Raw genomic sequence first — 23977 nt, forward strand, 5'->3', positions numbered from 1 at the left:
ATTTAGGTTTTCTGTTTGCTCTACTGTAAGTAGTGTTATGGTGAACATCTTTGTATATAAACATTTGTTTGCATTTCTAATTGTCCCCTTAGATTTCCAGAGATGGAATTACAAGGTCAAGGTTTTAACATTTTTCAAGCTCATGACACTTACAGCCAAATTGCTTTCCTGAAAGATGCACATACTTGCATGCCCACGATCCCCATGTCTCTGGCTCCTTGCATGCTTGCGCCATTGGGTGGTATTTCTTCTACAAAATCCTTGCAAATCTGATGAGTCAAATTCAGTCTACCACTATCCACTGCAGTTCTTTTATCTTTAATTATGGTAAACATTTTGCTTACCTTTATGTGAATGTCCGGTTATATTTTTTGCCCACTCATGAGTTTGTATGCCTGAGTTCTCCATATGAAGAAGGCACTGTCCCTCCATTGTAGTTGCTGTGAATCACACTCCTGTTTTGTACAGAATCATAATCCAGTCACAATCCAATCATAATCTGTAATTTACAATTATGTATCTCGCTTTTCTCACCTAATGTTAAATCCTGAGCAATTTCCCACTTACCCCATGGGCTTCATCATGTCATCTTTAGCAGCCTGTGTATGGGGATGTGGAGAAGGGTCAGGTAGAACACCAGGATCACAAAACTGTCACAAGAGAGTGCAACAGCTCTGTCGGGGAGGGGCACTTTGTGGGGTCATATTTGTTGCATTGTCTTAGAAGAGGACAGAGAATTCTCTTCCCTTGACCAGACACTTGCAAGGAAATGACTTGGGGAAGTTTTTAGGTGCATTCATGGTTTTAAGTGTCTGGCTAGTATTATATAAGGTTTTTTATTGATTTAAGTTTCAGAATTAGTGCGTGTTTATTGAGAAACAATATGGAAGTGTCTGAAGTAAAAAGTGATAATTGGGTGTTTGTCTTTCCAGGCGTCTTTCCTATCTGTGTAAGTGTGTCCACACTCACACACACATAATTCTTACATGAGCAGAACTGTAATGTGCATCATCTTGCACCATGCTTTTTTTCACTCAATAAAATGTCATGGACCACCAGGCCCCTCCACTTAGCAACTGTGTGACCCTGCGCCAATCCATCAACCTCTCTATGCCTCAGTTTCCCCATCTGGAAAATAGAGGTCACAAAAAGGTTGTTTTGAAGATCAAATGAGAAGGTATATATAAAGTGCTTAGAACACCACTGGCCCCTGGTAAGGATTCTGTATTTTTAGTTATTACTTTTATCCTCATTCTGTCATTTCTCATAAGACCTCCAGAGTGTTCAGTTTTATGGAGGTACTGGGTTGATCTCCTTTCCTGTTGGAAAATTTTTAAAAATTGTGTTGTCAGGGCTCACAGGGAGCAAACTCCGAGGTAGAGACTGGTGTGCAGGAAATGAGTGTGGATTAGTTTGCTATTGCTCCTATAACAAGCCGCCCCAACTTGTGGTTGAAAACAATCCCAATGGCAGTTCTGGAGATGGGAAGTCTGAAGTGGGCCTTAGGGCTGAGGTCAAGGTGCTGGGGTCCCCGGGGAGAGCCCTTCCTTGCCTTTTCCGGCCCCAACAGGCTGCCCATGTGCCTTGGCCTGTGGCCCTGATCCTTCCAGCCACCGCCGCCCCCCACATTGACTCTGACTTCTCCCCTGCTTCTTTCCTTAAAAAGGACCCTGGTGATCACACTAGGCCCTCTCCGGTAATACAGGATGATCTTTTATCTCAGACTCCTTATTTTATTTTTTTAAATTTTTTTTTAAGATTTTATTTATTTATTTGACAGAAAGAGAGACAGCGAGAGAGGGAACACAAGCAGGGGGAGTGGGAGAGGGAGAAGCAGGCTTCCCGCGGAGCAGGGAGCCCGATGCAGGGCTTGATCCCAGGACCCTGGGACCATGACCTGAGCCGAAGGCAGACGCTTAACCGACTGAGCCACCCAGGCGCCCCATCAGGCTCCTTAATTTAATCCTATCTGCAGATTCCCTTTGTTGTTGGGGGGGGAACGTATGCATAGGTTCTGAGGATTAGGGCGAGGACATGTTTGGGGGGGGTCGTTATTTTGCCCTCCCACAGCTTGATCACAGTATCAACCCCTGTGAGCAAAGCCAGGGAACAAGATTGGCCGCAGGGAGCTCTGAGACCTGGACACCTTGCCTTTGGATCCCGGGGAAGCCAAGGGGGTGGGGACTTCATAGCTCCCCGCCAGGCAGGCATTGGGTGCGGCCCCTCTGGGATGGGGCATGACCTTGAGCTAGGCTGCTCTGTGCACGGAGGGTGATTCACACAGGGCTGACAGCGTGGTGCACCTGAGACATGCAGGGAGGTCCTAAACCAGTGTCCGACGGTGGAGGTTCATCTTCGTGGGTGGGCTCAAGCAACCACACCTCCTAGAAGCCTTCCCTGCTTGCTCCGCCCTCCAGGCTGGTGTCCCCTCGGAGCTCCCACAGCCCCAGAGGGGGCTTCTCCAGCAGGGCTGTGGGCCTCGGGGCTCTCCTGCCCTCATCTGCCCTCTGGACTGAGACTGCTCAGGAAGAGGTGGGGTTTTCTCCTCTGTCCCTGGCACACAGTGGCCTGCCCCACAGTTGTCCCTTTGGGAGCAGGAGGCACTCGGAGTAGATCGCGGGTTCTCCTCCTGGGCCAAGGAGCTCTTAGTACGCTGCCAGAGCTGAACCCCAATTTGCAGACGGATGTGTTTGCAAAGCTCAGGTGTTCTGATGCAAAGCAGGGTCGGGATCACAGGCTCAGGGCCTGCCCCGCGTGCACCCCTGTGTCAGGGCTTTAGGAAAGACCCAAAGGAACATCAACCTCCTGTGACTCCCAGGCCCGAGGTTGGGTCACAGGCTCCATCTCACATCCCCTGAAGGAGACCCCAGGACCTGAACCCTCTGCTCTAGGATGGGTGGGCCAGCAGAGTGCCCTCCTCTGGGGCCCAGAGGGTTAGAGCCGACAAGCTGTAGGGGTCGCTAGGACCAAAGGGTCTGGAGGGGAAGCAAAATAAGAAATTCAAGGATCCTCAGTAGAGGCTGGCCCCTGTCCCAGAACAGTTGTTCTTGCCTTTTCCTTCCTGTTGGCCAGTCCCATGTCTGAGGTTGGGTGGATGGGTTATAAAGGATATTGTTATCAGGGCTCCTAAGTGCCTGGATTCTTTCTTATCCCCAAGGCAAACAGCACTGTCATGAGCCTTGGCTGAAGCCCCTTCCCCTCTGTGCACCCGTAGCCCCATCAAAACACAGGTGGGATCATTTACAAGCCCCACCCAGCCCCCCACCTGGTCTTTCTCCCTCCCAAGGTGCTCCATGAATGGTGGTGACCTCGGGGCTCCAGTCTAGGCTCACCTTCCTGAGAGGCCCTTCAGCTTCCGTAGTGTCCTCACCATCCATCTGCCTGTGACCCTGGCCCCAACTCATGTAGGATATGGCTCCCAGGATGCCCCCAGGGGGCTCAGACTTACCAGGTTCTCCCAAGCCCATTACCTTTTCCTGTGAACTCTGCTATCTGTCACTCTGGGTCCCCATCTCCGTGCGGGGCATCCCTGTCCAGCCATTCCCTCTCTCTCCCGCCCCCATCCATCACTGGATCCATGGCTTTGCATCTGCAGTAGCTCAGCTCTGACTCTGGGTCTCCACCCAAGTCCCTTCCCTGATGTAGGGCCCTCTGTGTCTTGTCCAGATTCCTGCTTGGCCTCATCACTGGTCTCTGCCCCCAGTCTTACCCCACCAGAGCATTCTTGCTCCAGCCGTAGATGTGGGATTTAAAGAAGCAATTAGCATGAACACCTGGAGTGACTCCACATTGTCTCCAGGCAGGGTGCCAACTTGCTCATGTGGCTTTCAAGGGCATTTCCCCAGATGCTTGCATATAGGAGAGGTACAGCAAATATTGGGGAGGGGGCTGAGTTCCTAGAAGATGCTCTTACTGTCTTCTGTACCCTAAGTGTTTAGCACACGTCTGGCATAGAGTAAATTCTCAGTAAATACTTAATGCATGAATGACTAAGTTAGGGAAGGAAGAGAGCGGGGAGGGAGAGAAGGAGGGAGGGACATGCCTGCTCTCCTTTCCTAAAGCATTTTTAGCACACCCACCTCTGAGTCAGAGGGCTTGCCCAGGAAACTTGACGGTCATCATCATCAGACTGTACAATCAAGGGCAGGACATTTTTCCAGACGGGAAATCAATGTAGAGCTCGTAGAGTTCAGTCTGCCTGTTTCAGAAATGGAGACGAAGCTCAGAGAGGTGCAGTCCCTTCCCCAGTGTCACACACCAGCTAGCTCTTGGACTCGGCTTTCTGTCACAGGGCTGCTGCAAGCATGTCTGGTGTCTTTGTGAGAATTGCAAAAAGGCACCCTCTTGGGGTGATCCATGGGAAGAACGTGCCCTTCTCCTAGGGCACAGGCTTGGCAGCTGGGGCTCAGGCTGGATTTAGCCCCCTTGGACGCTCTCTTTTCTGGGAGCCCTTATCCGGGGCACAGGTTGCAACTCCTCAAAGCTGCTGCCCAGCCCCTGACCTCCTTGCCAGGTGCTCTTTACGCTGCATGCAGGCTGCCAAAAGCACAGGTCTGCAGTGCCTCTCCCAGGGACAAGCTCAGGCTATGGGACATGAAAGCCATTGCTCAATGCTCGAATCCATCTTTAGATCAAGCCATTTATGGCTTATTTTAGAAATCTCAAAATACAAGAGGAAGTTATTCTAGAAAACGGTGGTGCCAGCATGCTGTGTGGACTTGGCAGGGGAGAATGGCTGTGGGATGGGATTTTTTATAAACCCCGACAGGGGAGTCCTCCCTGTGTTTTCTGAGCCTCAGACCCCAGCCACTATTAATAGTACTAATTGGTTTTGTTGGATGCCAACAGCATTTCAGTCTCAAATAGAAATTTTAATTTAGAAATCGTTGAAAAGAAGAGAGAAAAAAAAAAAACAAGCCTAGTAAAGAGGAGAGGAACTCACATTGGCTCAGTGCTGGGCTGTGTCACTTGGGTCAAGTGTTTAGCCTGTGTCACTTGGTTATGTTCTAAGAACAGCAATGCAAGAATCATAGTGTCATTCCACCATTGCTATGAACCTTCTGGACCTTTCTGCAGGAACTTCTATTGTCTCTTTATCACATTGTCCTGTGTATCAGGTAGCTTTTGCCGTGTAACAAACCACTCCAAACCCAGGACTTAAAAGGATAAACAATTATCTTATGACTCTGTAGGTGGACAACTGCAGCTGGGCTCAGTTGAGCAGTTTCTCTCCTGACCTCGCCTGGGCTCACTCAGACATTTGGGCCTCACCTGGAATGGCTGGGGAGATGCTCCACACATGATCGTTCATCCTCTAACGGGCCCTCTGGGACCTCTTTGCTTGGTGGTAGTGCTCCAGCAGGTGAACATGGAAGCAGAAAGGGCTCTTGAGGATTAACTTAGAACTCACACATCGTCATTTCAATTGCGTCTTGTTGGTCAAGTCAAGTCACAAGAGTATCCCAGATTCAAGGGATGGGGGAAAAGACTCCACCTCTGATGGGAGGAACCTGGAAGAATTTGTGGCTATTTTAATCTCAATAGTGTCTCATCTGGCCACAATTACTATAGTCCTCTTTCATTCAAAATACTCTCACTTCCACCCAGCTGCTCCAAAATTTCCATTCGGTTATGCCATCAGGTTCAGAGTCTAGGATCTCATGTTGAACATTTCCGTAGGATGTGAATGAGGTTCCTTGGTGTGGCTTCTCTTGATCCAAAGACTTGTGAACTTAAGAGATAAGTCATGTGCCTCCCCACCCCATGCACCCCACATACGATTTGTGGGGCATGGACAGGTTAAGCACAACAAACACTCCCATTTGAAAAGAGAGAAAGCAAGTGACACATGGTCATAACCCCCTAGAAATTCTGGAATCCAGCTGGACACATATTGCCGGGCAGACCTCTGGGGGTAGAGAATATTCCTTTGTCAGGGCCAATCTTTCTCCTTGGGAATAGTGCCCAAGTTCAGGGGTTGGCAAACACCAATCTGTGGGCCAAATATGGCCCGTGGCCTGTTTCTGTGCAGCTCATCAACCAAGAATGTTTTTACATTCTTAAGGGTTTTTCAAAACAAAACAAACCAAACAAAAACAACAACAATGACCAGAAAACAAAGAATATGTGACAGAAACTACATGTGGCCCACAAAGTCTAAAAGATTTACTCTCTGGCCCTTTACAGAAAAGCTTCCTGTCCCCTGTGCTGAACTAGTGCTTGCATAGCTCCGGCTCTACCCTGGGGACTCTTGGCTTGACCATTGAAAATAGAGTTCACTTCCCATGAAGATGGCCCATGTTTGCAGCAAAGCACCTGTCTCAGCCTTTTTCTTACCCATAGAAAGTTGGTGGCCAGAGGCCCCCTTTCATTTTGAATAGGTTCAGTCTCTCTTAGTCAAAGAGGGTACAGTTTTCTTAAAAACATTGTGGGTTTCCAGTGGATCACATTATAGTTCACTCCACCAAACAACAGTTTTTTTGAGACAAGCTTCTTTAGGTGACTGTTGGTGTGTGCCCTGTGGTGACCCCTTTAAGATTCTTGGAAGCCCTTTTGTCTGGCCAAGGAAGTTTACTGGGCACCACCTTGGGTTTTTAGGAGGTCTTAACAAAGAGTTCTGGGCACACCCTTGATTTAATTTTTACCCTGAGGTCATTTTTTCCTTTGAGAACTGTTTGTGGGTTGGCAAGAGTAGAGATGAGAAGCAGTCCTGCGTGTCTACTCAATTCCGCTTGCAAACTGAACTGATCCTTGTCTCTCCGGTCCTATTTGATGTCTGTCTTCTGGTGCTTCATCATACTCAGCTTAGGCACTTAATTACGTTCTTCATGGAAGTCACTTTAGGCAGATTTGCAAATTCTCTGAGTACATTATCACAAGTGGCAATTTTTTCCTCTTGTGTTGCTGCTGCCTAATAAGAGTGGCCCCTTTCCCACCCTCCACTAACAGTGTGTTGGCTGTTTTTTCCAGCCTTTGGCCTCCAGTTTCCTCAGGACTGTTCTGACGTCCACCCACTACCCAGTCCCAAGGCCAGTGACACGTGTTAGATTTTGGCCACTGCGACGCCTGACCTCTAGGCAAAGATTTCTGTATCCATTAGCCTTTGTTTTATAACAAACCACTCCAAAACCCAGTGGCTGAAAACAGCCACTGTTAAAACCACAATGAGATACCACCTCACACCCATTAGAAGGGCTGTTACCAAAAAAACTGAAAATACCGAGTGTTGATAAGCATGTCGGGGGATGGGAGCCCTGGGGCACCATTGGTAGGAATGCACACTGGAGGGTCCTTAAAAAATTCAAAATAGAAGGACCCTATGATCCAGCAACTCTACTTCTGGGTATTTATCCAGAAGACTTGAAGGCAAGGATTTGGAGATATTTGTACACCCATGTTCGTAGCAGCCTTAGGCACAACAGGCCAAAGCTGGAAGCAACTCCATTGTCCCTTGATGGGTGAATGGATAAACCAAACATACATCTCCATGTCCTGTCCTCCAGAGGGTCTCCCGAGCCTCTTCACGCGGGGCTCCAAGGTGAGCGTGAAGCCCCGAGGCGTGGCTTGGGGCCAGTATGGCGGCATTTCCGCCTCATGCCCTGGGTCAGTGCAAGTCTCCAGACGAGCCCGAGTTCAAGGAGTGGGGACATAGACTCTGCCTCTTGGGAGAGACAGAGTCACTGCAAAACTTTTGTGAAACTTTAAAAAAATTTACCCGCCTGTTTAATTTCTTCCTAGCTCTCATCTCTGCATGAAATTACCTTACTTACTTACTCACTTATGGCTTATTCCCAGTAGAATGTAGACAAGCATCCTTCCTTCCTTGTTCACAGCGGTATTTCCAACTTCTAGAATGGTGCTCACGCATAGGAAGCTCTCAGTAAATATTTGATGAGTGAGAAAATAAATATTCCATGAAAAAGGACTTCTGGGGTCCAATAAGTTTGGGAAATGCTGTTTATTCTGTTCTTGAATATTCTTAACACACATGATCATGTTAAAATCTGTGAGAAGCCATGCAGTAAAGAAACCTGTTTACTGTGGAGGAATCCGTTTTTCTTCACCAATCTAGATATCAGCATCCCCGGGTTTGACTGCAAACAACAGAATCCCCCCAGAGCTTGGCTTAAGTTTAATGAAGCAGATTGGCCTTGGTGATAATGATGTGTATCCAAGGATCCCACACCAAGGAGTCTTGCCCCGTGCTCATCTGTGCTTTTCCCTTTGAGCCAGCTCTGTTCTCCCCTCACCCTTGACCTGCATTCTCTACTCCTGTAGCCACCATGCTGGAAGGCAGCAGCCCGCCCTCTGTCTGGGTTGTACATCTCTGTTTAAGACACCAGCCAGGTGTTTTGGGGTGTTAAGTGGGCTCTGTCCCTCCTCCCGGCTCAGCTCAGCATCTGCCGGATGCCCAGCCCTGCACTAACATCTGTGGTCTGGGGTCACATGGTATGGACATGGCTGCTTCCAAGGTTATGGGGTGGATCGAGTGAGAGGGGTTTCTGAGAACTGGAGGGTATCATGAAAGGGTTGACTTCTGGTAGGTGCTCAGCACAATCTTTGAGAATTGGTATCCCGTGCCACCTCCTTGGAGGAAAGCTAGGATGATGGTATATGTGAATTTGGGAGGTTTGGGGAATTCCAGGACTCACCGTGTTTCCGAGGCTCTATTGCTAGGAGTTATCAGGCTAAATATACGGGAACATTTACTACTCTTGATACGCATTGCTTAATTGGTTTTTTAAGCAGATGCAAATTGGTATGTAGGAGGGACTCATTTTGACGCACATTCACTAGCACTGGGCAACATATTTTCAACTGTGGTACAATACTGAGGTTTTATTTCAAATTACTTTGATTACAAATAAGACCAAATCTCTTTATCTTTATTAGCTAGCCACTTTTTTTTTTTTTCCTTGTCTGAAAGTACTGTTTACCTTTGGGGTTTTAGGCTTCTTCGCTTTTAATATTTTTAACATAAAGCAGAAACAGAAAAACCACACAGATAAAAAATGTGGCTTTATGAGTTATTATGAGGCTAGCCCACTTGGGCAAGAAGTAAGACTTTGCCGGATGCCCCCCAATGGACTATCCATGGGCCCCATTGCAGTCATGACATCCTCCTCCTCCCAAAAGTAGCCACTGGTGTTTTCTAAATAAGAGGGTCTTTTTAAAAACCCCTGTTAAATTTGTTGCAGATATATTTACCGTGTTGGTTATTTGCTTTTTGTTTTGAGGTTTTAAGAATTAACTTACAGAAGGTTTCTATTAATAACAATTCAAATCTGTCATGATTTTTTGAGATAGCTTTCAATGTGAGATGACTTGACCCTGTTCACTCACCCCAAGATGCAGTTTTAGGATGTATTTATTAAATTTACCACGTTTGCTAATTCATTATTTCTGCTTTTGTTTGTGTCATTTACTTCTAATTTCTGGTGAATTTTCATTTTCTTTTTTTTTCATTTCTTATCATGAAAAAAAATCCTTATCATGGAAGCTTAATAGGTTAATATTCATTTCCCCTCACCTTAAATAAATAATGAAGCATTTTTTTAGCCTCTCCTTATAGTTTTATCTTTTTATTCACTGGTAATTGATCTGTGTCTCTGTATATACTGAGTTTTTGTTTTTAGATTTAAAAAAGATTATAAGGAATACAATATCAATGAATTGCCTATTATTTTTATTTAAGTCTACCTGATTAATTAGAAACTGATACTGTTAATGTTAATTTTGGTATCTTATTTTATTCTTTAAATTTTTTTCTGATAATGTGGACAGGGAATTTTTGTTGCCTTGGCTCTCTGCATAAGAAAAGATTTTTGGTTTGTCTTTGCCATTATTTTAGTATAAAGGAATTCTCAATCCCATTTAATACTTTTGCCCTAAATGCATATTCTTACCCAGACATTTCTGGATTCCGTGAACAAACACTCATTGCACAGCACATATTACGGGTGTGCAAATTGAAATAGTGTAGAAGACATGGTCCCTGTCCTCATGCACATGGAAGGCATGTTAGGGAAGAGTCTCCTACATCCCCTGCTCCCTGGTGGCCTGTCCACACAGCACATGAAGTCCCGTCATTTCAGCCTTCTTGAATCCCCCACCCCTGCAGCTCCTGCCCTGGCTCAGAGCCTCGGCACACCTGTCCCGTTGACCTTCAGCATCCTCTTCCCACCTGCCGTTTCCCTCTGCCGCTCTGCGGACCCATCCTCCCCACTACTTCCAGAATAGTCTTTCTGAGTCAAAAAAGTCTGAGCATGTCACACCTTGCTTTAAAAAACACATGCTCTGGTAGATCGTGGTAATGGTTGCACAACATTTTGAATGCACTAAATGCCACTGAATTGTGCACTTGAAAATGGCCGTGATGGTGAATTTTGTTATATGTATTTTACCATAATAAATAAAGTAGGGGATTAAAAAAAAAAAGCACATGTTCCCTTGGATCGAGCCATAGGACACTTCTAGTACCTTCACATTCTATGTCTTTTCATCCACCTTACCGTCCATACATGCACACCCGCCTCTCAGTCCAAATAGTCCCCCTCCCCCTCCTCTCCCTCCTCCTCCCCTTCTTCTCCTTCATATATAGCTGTGTGGCTTCCCTGGAAGCCTCCTTTGATCCCCCCCGCCCCCCACACACACCCAGGCTGGGTTCAGTGCCCCCACTGCGAGGCCCAGGGGCACCCTTCTGTCCTAGCAGTTACCACTCTGTACTGTGATCCTTGATTTACTGAAAAGGAATGCTTTTTTCTTAAATGCATTTTTCTGTTTCCTTTTTTATCTTGAAACAGGTGTCAATTCCTTCCAAGTCTACATGGCATATAAGGATCTCTACCAAATGTCTGATAGCCAGGTAGGTCCTCCTCCCGCACACCCCCTCTCCTGGGCAGGCAGCAAGGGAGCTTTCCGAACGGGCAGGGGAGAGCTCTGAGTTCAAGTTCTGGTTCTGACACTGCATTACTATGTGACCTGTGTCGGTCCCCACCCCTGCCTGCATTCCTGTCTGGCTACTAGAGTGGGGTCGAGTGCGGGATCCCTTTGCCTGGTGGTTCCCAAATCCACCTCATCCTTAGCATCATTTAAAAAGCTCATTTAAAAAAGACAGACTCTTAGGGGCTCCTGGGTGGTGCAGTCGGTTAAGCGTCCGACTCTTGGTTTCAGCTCAGGTCATGATCTCACGGTTGTGGGATCGAGCCCCCACGTCGAGCTTTGTGCTCAGTGCAGAGTCTGCTTGAGATTCTCTCTCCCTTCCCCTCTCACTCACTCTGTCTCTCAAATAAATAAATAAAATCTTAAAAAAAGGACAGATCTTAGATCCCACCACGGATGTTCAGGGCAGGGCTCGGGAAAGTGTACTTTTCCGAAAGCTCGGCAGTTCATTCTGGAGATCTAGCAAGTTCGGGCACCACGTCATTAGCTCTGACCCAGAGGGGAGCCCTGGCTCTCTCTCTAGCCAATCGAGTGACTGAGGTCTCCCTCCCTTAGTTTTCTCACCCCTGCAGCGTGGCCATCTCTGGCCCTGCCGGTTTCCAACAGTTGTCGTGTGGGTGAGAGGAGCTTGAGAAAGTGATGCTCTAAGTGGTGCGGGGTGTTGGGGTTATTGTCTGCCGGGCACCAGGCCTTCTTACACCACTGGGACTCTGGGTTTTATTATCATTGTCCTGCCCTCTGCTGGTTAAAACTGTGGGGCATTGTGGCAGCAGAGGGCATGGATGCCGTAGCCAGACTGCTTGGCTGCAACCCTGGCCTTGCTGTGCGGCCTGAGGAAGCTTTCCCAACCTCTCTGTGCTTTAGACTCATGAGAGCACCTGCCTCCTAGAGGTTGTCAGGGGATTGAATGAATTCATAATACATGACTCTAGGACAGTGCCTGGCACACATATAGGCGCTGAGAAGCTGTTATTCCTTATGACCATGCAGTTCGATGTGCAACGAGAGACGTGTCCAGGTCTCACCTTTCAAAATAAACGCTTGGAGGTGATTAACATAACATAATTAAAAAAACAAAACAAAAACAAAATAAACGCTTGGAGTTACAGAGAATAACTTACCCCAAGGTGCCCTACAGGCCTTTGATTGTCACAGAAAGGCTAAAATTGGTTCAGTTTCATGACAAAGTAGCATGTGTCTGTCTAGCATAACCGAGATTTTCGCCTGTTTCATTCTAACCACCAGAGCCCCAGGGACAGGTGGAGTTGAGCCATGGGGGTCCTGGAAGGTGCTTCCTGCCCCCAAGTGCCCCCCACCCCGCCCGCCCCCTGCTGTTGCATCTAAAAGCACACGTCCTGGGGTGGGGTGCTGTCTTGCATGCATGCAGAACAAAGCTAAAATTCGAGAGGCCCTGGAGAGGGAACGTGGCAGCTCTGGTCCTCACCACGGGCACGTGTCTGAGTGCAGATCCTCTGCAGGTGGGAGCAGGGCATGGGCAGTGGGCAGGGCCTGCACCGGCTAAGTAAGCGGATGCCTGGCGGGGTGTGTATTACCTGAGGGTTAGAGTTATTAGAGAACTCGGCCCACAGCACAGGCTGAGCACGCCTAGTTACACAAGTTCAGTAGAACTAAAACCAGCATCTCAGCGTGGCTGTCCCCAGCAGCAGCGGCAGGCACCTGTGTGGGATGGAGCCACATCGAGGGCGAAAGGCACGATGAGCACCAGGACCGAGGGCATTTCGTGCCGTGGTGTGGCTTCGTTCAGTTCTGCCCTTCCCCCAGCCTCCTGCTTTGGGATCCGGAGGGTGTCAGGGTCAAGGGGAGACCCTTTCCAAGGCTTAACTTGTTGAGCAACGCATTCCATTGGTATGAACAGAGTGTCCGTGTGGCCTCGGCAGGGGTTGGCGGGTGGGCAACTGAGCAGAAGAGCTGTCTTTGCAAACGCTCAGGCTGTGATATTTTTATCTCCCCCCCCCACCCCATTGCTTCTCCCTCAGCTGTATGAAGCCTTCACCTTCCTGAAGGGGCTGGGAGCTGTGATCTTGGTCCACGCGGAAAATGGAGACTTGATAGCTCAGGTGAGTGGTGTGGATGTCCACCCTTTCCGCTCCGGTCTGCGTCCCGATGCTGTCATGGTGCGATCAGAGGGGTGGAGGCGTTGGTGAGCGAGGTGGCTAGGCTCTGAAGGGTCAGGCTGAGAACTGGATGGTGCATCAGACACTCTGGGTGTGAGTCATGCACGCACCGTCTGCAGGGGGCTTTCGGCAGGCCACATCGTCTCTCGGCTCAGCTTCCTCTCCTGCACGGTGGGGATCGCATAACCGTCCCGTGAGCCTCACTGGGCTTCCATGAGGGACAAATAAAGATCGAAAGGAGATGCTCTGCAAATGTGGGGGATACCAGAGGGGAGGCGCATGGAAGCTGGTGTTGCTTATCGTCTTGTAGGACTTGGGAGGGGATGTAATGACGGGAGCCCTGCCCCGTCTGCCACCCCACCTCGGGCCGGGGACTCTACCCCTTGAAGGCTCTTGTTCTTCATCCAATAGCACCTGCCTCACGAACATTAAATGATACCATGTATGTGAAGTCCAGCATCTGACACACAGTAGGCTGTAGCCATGCAAAATTTTGGATAGGGAGAGACATGAATGCATTTTGATCCTTCTGGCTGTAGGATGGAGAATTTGACAGGAAAAGAATAGACTCAGGGTGACCAGCTGGGTTCTCCTCCTGCAATTCTCAGAATAAATGAAGACGGGAGATAAAGAGAAGAGAGAGAAGAAGCACAGTGTGTGAGGAAAGGAGCACAGTCCATGGGTCTCATTGGTTGACCGGATGGAGAAGAGGAAGAAGAGGTCAGGGAAAGCCACTTGGCCTCTGGTGCATGGACGTGGGTTGGTCATGACGTCACAGAGCAAGATCAGGCATACCTGAGAACATTTGGATGCACCTAATGAAAGTAGTTAATACGAGGCATGATGCTATGGACTTCATATAGTGATGTTCACAACTACTCCATGACATAGATATGACACAGATATCCCCACTTTATAGATAGAGAACCAGGGTTCAGATATGAATAGCTTGCTCACCATTACGTGGGGCACAGAGCCGGGATGATACGGCAGTTCTGAGCACAGCGGGGCTGCGCCACAATGGTTAAGTGCATGAGCTCCGAAGCTTCGCTAGGAACGTCAGCTGTTGGCTTTACTTCTTAGTTGGGATGACACAAGGGTGTGAATGCCAGGAAGTTAGGATCATTGGGGGCCCTCTCAGAGCTGTCTGCCATTGTGTCCTCTGACTCCCAGTGACTGGTGTCCCGCTCACATGCAGAACACATCCATCCCCTTCCAGTGTCCTCCAGACTCCCATCACAGCACCAAAGTCTAGAAGTGTCTAAGTCAGATCTAGGTGTAGAGGAGGCTCCGTGGGGATAGTTCCTCCAATCTTTAGGTCTCTGGAGCCAAAGAGGCAAGTTATCTGCCTCCTCCCAACATACACAGCATACAGCATACAACGGTGGGGGGACATTCCTTTTCAAGAGGGACAATGGAAGGCTTCAGGATTGGTCCATAGCTGTTCTGAAATGCAGTTGGGCACATGTTGGCAGTTCCTTGATTCGGCCTCGGAGCCTGCGAGTAGTTCTGCTTGGCTCTTGGCTCCACCTTCTGGGCTCTAGGTTCTATCTCCCCACTTCCCATCATCCATCCTTTCCATGAAAAGTAGCGCGTGCTTGCCGCTGAGCCTCCTTCCTGCCCAGTAGAGTTTGGAGGTCCAACTGCGTCCTTTCATACCATTCAGCCCAGGCTGCCAGGGCTTTGCTAAAGTGATTCTCCCAGCTTTTGTTGGCTTCCTGTGACTCCCTCCGTGGTTCACTCCATCAGACAAAAGACACCCACAGATTTCTACCAGATAAGCTTACTCCTATCCTGCTCATGCCCTGAGCTTCCTGGAGGCCCTCCGGTTGGAGAGGCTCTGGGGGTACACCGTCAGTCTCTTTAAAGGGCTTTTTTGTGACTGATTCATCCTGGAGGCACAAGCCTCCATCTTTCCAGTTCTTCACCAACGTTGTGGGGCCACACCCCAGTTTTGTCTCTGGACTACTGTCTGCTGCTTATGTCCTGGATTTGATATTTGCTCAGGAGACATTTCTTTTAGATTTTTTTTTAAGACTTGTTTGTTTATTTGAGAGCATGGTGGTGGGGGGAGGGGAAGGGCAGAGGGAGAGAGAGAATTTCAAGCAAACTCCATGCTGAGTGCCGAGCCCAACACAGGGCTCGATCCCAGGACCCTGAGGTTATGACCTGAGCCCGTCAAGAGTTGGACAATCAACCGACTGAGCCGCCCAGACACCCCCAGAAGACATTTCTTAATTGCACTATCTTTTGCTCTTTGGAGAAGCAGAGAATTTTCAAGACCATCATATCCTGGTTCCTTCTTTTTTTTTTAAGTAGGTTCCGGTGCAAGCTCCAGCTTCCAGTAACGTCCTCGTTCCCTTTTGAGCTCTCACTGCCAAGCTGCTCAATGTCCGCCTTTCTACTGACAGTCTGTTCCAGGCCACTTTGGGCTTTGTCCAGCACGTGCTTTGAAGTCCTTCCAGCCCCCCTGCACTGCCTGGTCCCAGAGCCACTCCCACAGCTTCAGGAGGTTGTTATGGTAACACCCTACTTCCGGGCACCACTATCTACATTAGTTCTCCGTGGCTACATCACCAGGAACCCCAAAACTTAGCATCTGAAAGCAATAACCATTTATTATCTTCTGGTCCCGTGGGCCCGGAGTCCGGGTGTGGCTTAGTGGGGTCCCCCACAGGCTGCAGTGTCGGAGTCCAGGTGTGGCTTAGTGGGGTCCCCTGCAGGCTGCAGTGTCAGGCAGGGCTGCAGCCGTCCTCAGGCCAGACTGGGGCGGGACTTCCAGCCACACTCCAGTGCTCGTTCTCAGGATTCAGTTCTTTGCAAGCTCAGACTGATGGCCTCTGTTCTTGGCTGGCTATTCCCCAAAGGCCCGCTTGGTTCCTTGGTTCCTTGCCCTGCGGGCAGCCCCAGCAGAGCCGCTGGCTTCCTTCTGAGGGAGCCAGTGGGAGAACGGGAGGGGTGTGGGGGTGAGCAGGGTGGAGGCCATAGTCCTTTGTGATGTCATCTCAACAGTGATGGCCAGAGACATGGACATCTCTCTTGTCTGTGTTCTGTTCATTGGAAGCAAGGTGCTAGTTCAGCACAGCTGCAATGAGGGGGTTACACAGGGCATGGAGCCGGGGGCGGGCCCGCGGGGGGCCTCTCAGAAATCGCCCACCACACACACATGTGTTCGGCCTAGTTTTGCACTTGATAAAAAGGCAACAATATGGTATGTGTTCTTTTATGTCTGGCTTCTCTTGCTCAAAATAGGGCTTGTGAGATTCCTCCCTGTTGTCCACAAAACTATTTTTTTTTCTTTTCTTCATCACTGTAGAATTCCAAGGCAGGAATAGGTCATAATGTATTCTCATTGATGGAGATTGGGAGAGTTTGAATTTGGGACTGTTGCGTATAAAGCTTTTGTGAAACCTGGGTTTGCATTTCTGTGAGTATATACCCAGGAGTGGAATTGCTGGTTGGTGGGGACATGTATATTCAGCTTCGGTCATAACTGCTGAACCGTTTTCCAGAGCGAACGAACCCCACATGCCCACCAGCGGCGTGTGAGACGTGCAGCCGGGAGCCCCCAGCTCCTGGGCTCAACGTCGGGGGGAGGTCTCAGCTTTCCATACTGCCCACGTAGGATTTAGCTTTCTCAGCTCCAATAAATCTGTTACCTTTTGCTCATCTGCTTTCCAGGTTCCAAAATTTTGTTTTTATTGTCTGCTCTGCATTCTCATGGCTTTTGTATACCTTTCCTGTCACTTTTGTGGGGTTTCAGCGGGGAGTGGAGATAACGCGTGGGCTCAGCCCGCCATCTCTCTCGGGAAACCCTGTTCTAGTCTTACTATAATCTGTGCTTTCCTCCGTGATAGCATCTTGTATCCTTCCTCCCTTCTTCGCTTCCTGCCTTCTTTCCAACAGAAATAGTAAGGGACAGTTAAACGGCCTTGCATAGGGATCTCTCCATACATAAGTTATTGTGTAAACAGTGTACAGAAATGCTCTGTAAACACCATCTTCAATAGCTCAAATTATTCCGTTGTTTACTTAAATCCACCCCAGCTCTTAGATCTTGACATTTACAGTTTACATTCTTACAATAAGCTCAAGCTTAATAACCCGAGATGCAGTTGAAATTATGTTTTTTTTCCCCATGGCTGATAGGGCTGGGGGTCCATTGTAGGGGATGTGCCCGAGGCTGCTACAGAAACTGTGCAAGTGACAATTAGCGCAGCTGACATCTGGGCAATATAAAAAACAGTTTTTTTTTTGAGAAATTATAGTATTCCTTTGGCAAGGAAAGCTCGAAGCAAATGGGTTTGAATCTGGGGCATTAGCACAGGGAACCATTTCCAGGCTCTAAGACAAGCTCGAGGTAGAGGCTTCCTGATAGAACGACAGGCCCCAGGAAGAGGAATAGTGAGAGCCCGCTGCCAATCAGTGAGCTCTGCCCCACCCTCGGTCCCGTGCGGGCATCATACCGGCCCCGTCGCTGACTCCGTGCAGAAGCTCTAGACGCAGGGGCTCTTGTCCCCGGTGTGAAGACGAGAAGGCTGAGGCCAGAGAGCTTGGCCAACTCGCCCAAAGTCCCAGAGATGGCCAGTTCTGCGGCTGGACTCCCAGCGTAGGGCTCTTCGATTTCCACATTCATGCAATACCCAGACACCACATTTCTTCCCCGAGGAGAGCCCTGCAGCAGAGATGCAGGGCCTGGAAAGGTGGCCGGTCGTCTTTAGAGCTCATTTCTTACCTCCCCTTCCTCTTACTGGTGAAGGGAGAGCAGGTGGGGAGGTAGGTTTCCAGGGTGCAGAACGGGGCAGGTGGAGTGGAGGGGGCAAAGGAGTGCTGGATCAACCCGCAGCCTTAGTTGGACCCCTGCAGACCACTCACCTTCCGGGGACTCAGCTGTCCATCTGCCTAATGGGGGCGGAGGACCGGCCTCTCCCGGCCAACATTCTACAGTCGCTGACTCGGTGCTCTTGTCTTGCAGGAACAGAAGCGGATCTTGGAGATGGGCATCACAGGTCCCGAGGGTCATGCTCTGAGCAGACCTGAGGAGGTAATGGAGCCTCCCCTGGGGTGTGAATCTGACATCATTGAGGGCCTACCCCGATGCTGTTCCAGCTGGAACAGCCCAGCCAGAGCCCCCATCTCCATCCCCACCCCCCCAACAGGAGCATCCCAGCACACGTGGCCTTCCCTCGGGTCTGCCCTCTGACTTGGGAGCCCTGGGGCCTGGGGGTCAATCAGAGGAGCTAGGGAAAGGCCCTGCTTGTCCCCAGGCCCAGGAGCTCCACACCAAGGCCCATGAACAGTTCAGTGTCATAACTGGATAGAAGGATCCTCACTGAGGACCTTATGTATTTGGTGATAGGAAGATGGAGCCACATGTTCGAGACCTAGAACCGACGAAACTGCTTCCCTTGCACATTGCCCACTGTGTTCTAAGACTTGAGCATGGATGAATTTCCCTGCAAGTGGCAGGCTGTGTGTGTGTGTGTGTGTGTGTGTGTGTGTGTGTGTCTGCCGTGGGCCTGGCCTTGTGCTGGACACTGGGGCCACAACACGTGGGTAGATAGACTTTTTACCTTGATCTAGCACAGTGCTCCGCGGCCCATGAGCGGTGTTCCTGGTCCCTGGTGAGGTCAAGACAGACCTAGAGACAGTGTTTACAAACCCCTTATAGCACATGGACACTGCCCTGCATCTAGGCATGTGACAAGTACATTCACCCAGGAGAGCTGGGTGGGGACTGTCTTGGGGGCACTGGGACTCAGTACCAGTCACAAGCAGTGGGACCACGTCGGGGGCATCAGCGGACCGGAAATTAAAAACAAAGCACTACTAAACATATCTGGTCCTGGTGTTTGAGCAGCGCTGGTCTAGAGGGGGCAGAGACCAAGCCAAACAGTAAGCAGTTGCCCGTGGTTATCGAATGCACGAAGGAACGTATGTCAGACACGTGTTTGGTTATGTCAGGCGTTTTATAAGTAACGGACGGTTTTATGGGCCTTTTGATGCTTTATCCTGCCTGGTCTGTCCCCTCCTAACAGAACATGCAGCATGCTTCCAAGCAAGCACAGTAACATAATTCTGCCTTCCAACCCTTTAACCAAATACATTTTCTTTTTAAAAGATTTTATTTATTTATTTGACAGAGACACAGCGAGAGAGGGAACACAAGCAGGGGGAGTAGGAGAGGGAGAAGCAGGCTTCCCGTCGAGCAGGGAGCCCGATGCGGGGCTCGATCCCAGGACCCTGGGATCATGACCTGAGCCAAAGGCAGATGCTTAACGACTGAGCCACCCAGGTGCCCCTAACCAAATACATTTTGACTAATTTTTTCCTTTCTTTTTAGAAATCTTAATATTTTTCTCCCCTGAGGCAGTAGATTTGCCTCTGGCCACACTTAATTAACGGAAAACGGAAGGGCTTTGATTCAGGGAGAGCCCTAGGGGCTTGGGGGTGGTGGCGCTCTGCCCCTCCCTCCTGTGACCCATGTATTGCCGTGTCCCCAGCTAGAGGCTGAGGCCGTGTTTCGGGCCATCACCATTGCTGGCCGCATCAACTGCCCGGTGTACATCACGAAGGTGATGAGCAAGAGTGCAGCGGACATCATCACCCTGGCCAGGAAGAAAGGTACGCAGCCCAGCGCCTGGGCCTCCTGCGGGGCAGCTGGGCCATAAGGAAGGGGAGTCGTCCAGCAGGTCAAGTTCACTGATGGGGCCACTGCCCAGAGCAGAGACACCCTGACAGTTGCCAGCAGCCTGAGCCCCATGTAGGTAAATTATCCCACTTTGTAGGATCGGATGAGACCGTGTATTGTATTTTATTTTAATTAATTTATTTATTGAGAGAGAGAGAGAGAGAATCGCAGGGCTTGGTCTCATGACCCCGAGATCATGACCGGAGCTGATATCAAGAGTCAACGGACTGAGCCCCCCAGGTGCCCTGAGACCATGTATTTTAAGGAGCTCTGCATTGTTCCAGTTCCGTTCTGGGGGGTTCCATCAGTCAGTGCTGGGGCCAGGCTTCATCAACTCTGGGATCCTGCCCACCCTCTTTCAGGTCCCCTCTGGGCACGTCATCCCGTGTCCCCTGCCTAGGGCCCCGTGGTTGGTGCCTGCATCCAGGGTCAGGTGTGGGGCTCACGCAGAGCCTTGGCTGTGGGTTGGGAAGGAAGAAGATGGGTTTCCAGAGCCTTCCGTCTGGGCGCAGCCCTGTGCCAGACATCAGGTGAGTGTGGCCCAGGAAACCAGCCACCCAGCTCGAAGATGATGCACCACTGAACCGCATCGAGCGTCTGCTGCTTTGTCTCTAAGACGTGAAGTCTTAGGGCTCATAGATGTGAAGTCCTTGGCAGGACCCCAGGGCTCCGTGGGTGTTGGTTGATGCCGTTCTCAGTTCCACGTTGGCCATTCACCTCCTGCCTTGGTACCCTCACCTCCCAAGTGGGACCTCAGTACCAGGCTGCCTGCCGTGCTGAGGACCATTGGTGGAGGGCTCAGTGGGTACGTTCTGACTGCAGGATCCTCGGAGCAGGGGCCCGAGTGCAGGTCCCCGGCCTTCACGACAGTGAGATCCACAGTCCCCCACCAGTCACCAGACTGAGAATGAAGAAGGCTCCAAAGAGCAGCTTCCTTCCCAAACTCAGGGAGAGAGAGAGAGAGAGAGAGAGAATAACAGACAGACTGACAGAGGAGGGGTCGTGCATATCATATGAAGACCGTGGCTGGTGGACGTTCGCCAAGGACATTCATCAATCTGCCCGGTCCCTCTCTGTGTCATGTGAGGCTGACAGGGAGTTGTGGGTCAGTGCGGAAGGCCGGGTGGAAATCAACAACAACCCAACAGCCATTATTGAGCATCGACTGTATACATGATGCTCCTCATTTCTCACGGGAGCCCTAAATGGGAAGCATTACTAACTATATTTTTAAAAATACCTTCAATAAGATATTTTTAACCTCAGGCATCCAAACTATTATTTCAACATACAATTACATAAAAAGTATTAGAGATATTTTGTGCTATTCTTGTGTGTGCTGTCTTTGAAATCCAGTGTGTCTGCCACGTTCCAGCGCATCTCAGTTCAGACCAACCCCAGCGTCGGGGGCCTGATGGCCACGTGGGGCTGGTGGTTACCGTGTGGGACCAGAGCAGCTTTGAACCCACAGTACCTTGTTTTAGTATTTTTCAGGGAAAGCTGACAAACAGAGGCATTAAAAGACAGTGCTCTAGTATAACACAGCTTGCTCAGAACTGGCTCCATTTTAAGGATAAGGAAACTGAGGCAGAGCGGTGACAGCACTTTGGAAGCAGGAGTAAGCACGCAGGTCCTGGCCACACAGAGGGATACTGTGGCCGCCAGTCACATGTGGCTGTTCCCATTTAAATTAAGTAAAATTAAATACAATTTGAAATGCCTTCCTTGGCTGTGCTAGCCACATTTCCCGTGCTCGAGCCACATGAGGCTAGTGGCTGCCGTCTTGGGCAGCACGAATAGAGAACATTCCCATCGGTGCGGGACCTGCTCTCGGGCAGCCTGATCGCTGGAGCTCAAAGCCCGCCTCCCCGTCGGGCCAGCACGGTGGCCTTGGGCAAAGGCCTGTATCCAGGCAGCATCCGCCTCTGCGAGCAGATCTGAGGCTGTGCCTGTGGGCTTTGTTCTGGCTGAAGCACATCAGGCCTGCTCCCTGGGAGGCAGGCAGCAATTCCTGGAAAGCGATGCTATGGAAGCAGCCATCAAGTGGTGGGTTGGGGGGTGCACAGCCCAGCTCCCTGGCCCTGGGGTGGAATGGCCCTGGGGTGCGGTCAGCACTCTCCCAGAGGTCCCAGTGGCCCTGAGCTGCAGGTGCCCATGGCCGTGACTCGGTGACTACTCACCTGTTCTTGACGTCTTTCTCTGCCTTGTGTCACCTCCTCCATCCCCAGCCAGTGCTGCCTGGAATCACCTCCCAAGTAAAACACTTGAACTCGGCTCCTTAATTGGAAGATGGGCTTTTGGCCACATCTGCCCTGAGACAGCAAATCCCGTCCTGGGCCTGAAACGACAAACCTGCCAAAGGGCATAATGGTCCTATCCAAATGCTAAACGCATTACCAGTCCAGGAGGTTGCTGGGCGGGTCAGCCAGTGCTGAGTGCCTGGCGGCCAGGAGGTCACCGGGCTCGGTGGTGACGCAGGGGAGAAGGACAGACAACGTCTTGCCCCTTGGAGCATCATTCTCCCGTCTCTGACCCTCCACTTCTGTGCCACCAGATCCCCCTCGAGAGACCATCCGCCCTTGACCGTGTGTTGTGTTTGCCCCCGCAGGCCCCCTGGTGTTTGGCGAGCCCATCGCTGCCAGCCTGGGGACCGATGGCACCCACTACTGGAGTAAGAACTGGGCCAAGGCAGCGGCATTTGTGACCTCCCCTCCCCTGAGCCCAGACCCCACCACGCCTGACTACTTGACCTCCCTGCTGGCCTGGTGAGAGCCGAGGGGTGGCTGGGGGATACTGGGTCCACTGTGGTATCTTGGGAAGCACCCAGGAGGAGGAATGAGAATCCAGGAATCACCCTGGGCTTGTCACATAACCCACAATGGCTTTCTGTTTTGGTTTACTTATCGGCAAAGTGGGGGAGAACATGGTATCTTTTGCAGAGCTGGTTATGAGACGGTGTAGGAATATGGCCTAGAATTTAGGGTTCAGTACGTGGCTACTGTTACTTGTAAAGCACCCCCTGGGTATGTGCACACAGTAGGAGTACAGCCACGTTGGTCCCTTCCCTGCTGTTGGCCAGTGTGAGGGAGGAACACTTAGGCCATAAGAGAAGGCTAAGTGGTGAGGTGTGCAGTCTGCTCTAGAAGCAGAGACACATGCTCAGAACCAGGAGACTTGCAGAAGGCTTCATGGGGGAGGCAACATCGGACCTGGAGCTAGAGGATGAGTAGGAGTTTGCTGGATGGGAAGAAGTCCGGGCTTCTGGTCAGGAGGAGCCCCAAGGGGCTGGTAGTTGTGTACCTACCATGGAAATCTCTCCCAAATGATGCAGAAACCCTTGACTTGCATATCCATGGGCTTGCTCATCATCTGCAGCCCGATGTCTGGTGGGCAGCTCCAAGTCCAAACAGACTGCCCATCACTCCCACAGAGCTGCTGTTCCCACAGTCTTGCCCATCTCTGAAGATGGCAGGACACAGGCCAAAGGCCCCAGGATCTGACCACTTCTCGCCCCCTTCGCTGTGGCCATCCTGGCTTGCTTCTGACAGACCTGTTTCTATGCTGTCCCTTCCATGCCCACAACACGTCTATTTCCAACCAGTGCCCAGATTTTAAACCCCAAGTCAGACCAAGCCACTCCTCTGCCTGGAGACCCGCAGGATCCTCTTCTCTCAACATGGATCACAAGTCCCCACAATGTGCCCCAAGGCCAAGCCTGATCTGGCCTCACCCCCTCAATGAACCTCATCTGGCACCTCTTTTGGGCGGATGTCCACTCTTCCAGGTGAGGAAGAGGAGGCCCACCTGGGGAGCCTTACCCGGAGAGCCCGGAGCCCACACTGACAGAGCCTTCCCAACAAGGGCCTTCCGATGTCACTCACCGATGCCCACGATGTGCCCCAAATCCTCTCCCCAGAATCTCTTGGGGTTTTCATCTCACAGCCTGCGCTGGGTGCCTGAAGTTCAACCTGAGCTCAGGTCGGCCCCCCACCTTGTTTTCGTCCTTGCAGTGGGGACCTGCAGGTCACGGGCAGCGGCCACTGTCCCTACAGCACTGCCCAGAAGGCGGTGGGCAAGGACAACTTCACTCTGATCCCTGAGGGCGTCAACGGGATTGAGGAGCGGATGACTGTTGTCTGGGACAAGGCAGTGGTAAGGCACTCCCTGTTTCTCTATCCCCAGGAACATTCTAGAAGCACCCTGCCTGGCC

The 23977-nt window shown here is 50.5% G+C and overlaps 1 protein-coding gene across 2 annotated transcripts in view; it reads left to right on the forward strand.

Annotated features, from left to right (window-relative positions):
• CRMP1 (collapsin response mediator protein 1) overlaps positions 1 to 23977 on the forward strand; it is a 69213-nt gene that overhangs the window by 34957 nt on the left and 10279 nt on the right. For both annotated transcript variants that reach the window (XM_032399746.1, XM_032399751.1), the window contains exons 5-10: positions 10803 to 10864; positions 12939 to 13019; positions 18052 to 18120; positions 19580 to 19700; positions 22376 to 22532; positions 23778 to 23919. In XM_032399746.1, coding sequence (XP_032255637.1) covers positions 10803 to 10864; positions 12939 to 13019; positions 18052 to 18120; positions 19580 to 19700; positions 22376 to 22532; positions 23778 to 23919 — 632 coding nt within the window. The remainder of the gene's footprint in view (positions 1 to 10802; positions 10865 to 12938; positions 13020 to 18051; positions 18121 to 19579; positions 19701 to 22375; positions 22533 to 23777; positions 23920 to 23977) is intronic.

The sequence above is a fragment of the Phoca vitulina genome, unplaced genomic scaffold (genome assembly GCF_004348235.1).
Source record: "Phoca vitulina isolate PV1807 unplaced genomic scaffold, GSC_HSeal_1.0 scaffold3, whole genome shotgun sequence".
NCBI classification, from domain to species: Eukaryota; Metazoa; Chordata; class Mammalia; order Carnivora; family Phocidae; genus Phoca; species Phoca vitulina.